The 2,725-nt window shown below is 48.5% G+C and overlaps 1 protein-coding gene across 1 annotated transcript; it reads right to left on the bottom strand.

The window, feature by feature from the left end:
• Positions 1-1,593: 1,593 nt before the first annotated feature.
• On the bottom strand, positions 1,594-2,340 carry PtA15_17A11 (uncharacterized protein; the record flags this gene model as incomplete). Its single annotated transcript, XM_053164202.1, has 1 exon — positions 1,594-2,340. One exon carries the CDS (start codon positions 2,338-2,340, stop codon positions 1,594-1,596), a length of 747 nt encoding a protein of 248 aa, XP_053028085.1.
• Between the last annotated feature and the right edge of the window lie 385 nt (positions 2,341-2,725).

Below are 2,725 nucleotides of genomic sequence, written 5' to 3' on the forward strand. Positions count from 1 at the left end.
AAGAAGTATTCTCTAGTAACATATCTTTAGTAAGCTCAATCAGCCTGATGTACGCATTTGCTTATCAATTAACTAAAATTTTCATTGCCGCACAGCTCCAGTATCTCTTACAGCTCCTTAAAGTTGAATCTGGCTCCGAAGTAATCCCCCAGTCACACAAGAACATGTTGACTTTGGACTCAATCAACAATTTCGTTTGCATGGCAGAGAGCGAGCGATTGGGTCAAACTCCCCCAGATGGAGCCACTGACGAGGCTATTGATGACTTTTACTTAAACGGAATTGCCAAAATGCAAAAAGAATTCTTCCAGAGCGGACTCGATCGATTCAAGCCATACTCACAGGGGATAATGTCTATGTACGATGAAGATGATGTTCAGCATGAAGTGGAGGAAAAGGTAATCACAACAGGGCTCAAGCACGAATACCTCAGTGATGAAAGCTCAGAATCAGTTGAAATGTAAACATGTGAGTTAACACCAATTATAACACTCTTCTTGTCAGCCGGGCTACTATAATAAGTTAGAGCCCGGCTAACTATTGTAGCATAACAAAAATTGTACGTAATAATAGCGGCGCAGAGCGCCACGTACAAAATATGGTTCTTTCTGGTAAAAAGACCTAACTGCGGCGCAGAGCGCCGCGTACATAAAAAATAAAGATTCCTTAGACGAGTAAGGAAAACAAAGCTCCGGCCGAAGAATCGGCAAGAGAAAGAACGTTAGTTCAAACCCGTTCTCAAGCCAAGAGAACGGGCCGTCAGATAATCTCAGGAGACTACTAAACCGAGAGTAGTCCCCATGAGAAATAGAAGACTTCGGCCAGGGAGGAGAGAAACAGAACTATACCATTCCTCCTCCCCCGGCCGACGATTAAACAACTGATCACGCTATTCCTCGAGCCGAGGAATAGCAAATGGATCTTATGACAAATAGAAAACGAACGGGAGTGAAGGGACCAATAGAATCCCCCTTCACTCCCGTCACTCTTGTCAGAAGCACGCTTCCTCCGGCCGAGAACCCGAGGAAGCCGGTGCAAGAAAAGCTACAACCCTACCGGTTGTAGCTCGGATATTTAAATGAGGGCCTTCGGGCGAAGGAAGGCCCCTCAGATACCTTTATAACCAGTCCGACGCCTCGCCAGTCTCGCCACTCGTCTCTTCGACCAGTTTGCCAGCCTGACCTCGCCTTGACTTTGGTTTTTCGGATCAATCGTGTTTTTTACCACAGACTTCCTTTTACAAGTAAGTCTGTGTTTTTTTCATTTCTACTGGGATTTTTATCCCCTATATCTCCTGGGAGCGTCTCAACGCGCAAATACCCCCTTTGTTAAGGGCCCCAGACGTCACAGGTCACAAACACCCCTGCGCATCCCATGCGCAGGCCCTGTAAGAACTGCGGAGGGCACTAAAACACCCCAGGCGCCCCTGGCCCCTCCGTTAACCCCTTTCTTGGTTTCATTAGAAATAGCTTCTTTAGCTATTTCACACTTTTTACCGCGCTTTTTGCTGCGCGCGCTACTGTACCGTGCTCTGTCGCCGGCGTAGCTAGAAGAGCACTTGTGCTCTTGGCATCACCGAGCCTGACACTTCTCTTAGCCGCCCCTGGCAAGTTGAGCGCGCATCTCATCACAAGGCGTTTGAATCTGACTGTCACATAGCACCTTGACCATATGTTGTCGATTCCGTTGGACTCGTTTAGCTTGAGCGCCCACTTTCTTGGTCTCTATGTCCACTCGACGCGCTTCTTTTTCTGCATGCTTCTTCGCCTCTGTCGCCACCCTGGAAGCCTCCGCAGCTGCTCGGCGTAATCCTCGATCGGCCGCCTTTACCTCGTCATCCAACCTATTCTCTTCGGTCGTTCTCTTGCGCACAAGGGCTCGATCTTGTGCTACCCGCGCCTGAGATAACTCTTTCTGAACTGCAATTTCAAGCGCATGAACAGCCGATTCAGTTTGGACAAGATGTGCCCCCGCGGCCTGCCTTTCCTCAATCTGCTTGACTGGTGCCTTTGTTTTCTTTTCTTCGTCTGCGCGAGCCTTTTTTGCTGCCTTGTCTTCATCCGCCCGAGCCTTTTTTGCTGCCTTGATGTATGCCCGTTCTTGTAACTCGCGTGATTTTTCTGCCTGTTTTTCTTCGTCCCTGCGCAATTTATCCGCGGCTTTCTCCCCCTTGAGCCTTTCTATCTCTTCTGCCCGGTCTTCTGCCTTGCGCAATCTCTCAGCAGCCCTTTCAGCCCCAACGCGTGCCTTTTCCGCGTCCCTTGCTGCTAACCTAGCCTCTTTCTCTGCCGTCCAACGTGCTGATTCGTTGATTTGAAGTTGAGCAAGCTTAGCAGCCATTTCAGCGTGGACACGAATTCCCTCTTCTTCTATGAAGCTATCCACCTTGGCGACCGTAGCTAAGTGAAGTTGATAGAATTCACCCTCCATCCAATTGGTTATGGCCAACGCCAGAGACTCAATCTGCCCGTCAAAACAACGACCACCTATGATTTTCTTGAGCAGAATTTTGTTTGGATTATCACCATCACAAATCTGATCAATAGAACCGACAATTGATTTTGCATGTTGAATCCCAAAGAAGGTGGACGGCGGGAATTCAGGCTTCGGAGTCCCCAAGAAATCAATGTAGAAACTCTGAAAATTGTGCAGCAAATGTTCTTCAAGATCTTCGGCCACGTGCTGTGGATATCTACATGTTCCCTTTGGTGGCCCCTTCTTTCGC

The sequence above is a fragment of the Puccinia triticina genome, chromosome 17A (assembly GCF_026914185.1).
Source record: "Puccinia triticina chromosome 17A, complete sequence".
Lineage (NCBI taxonomy): Eukaryota > Fungi > Basidiomycota > Pucciniomycetes > Pucciniales > Pucciniaceae > Puccinia > Puccinia triticina.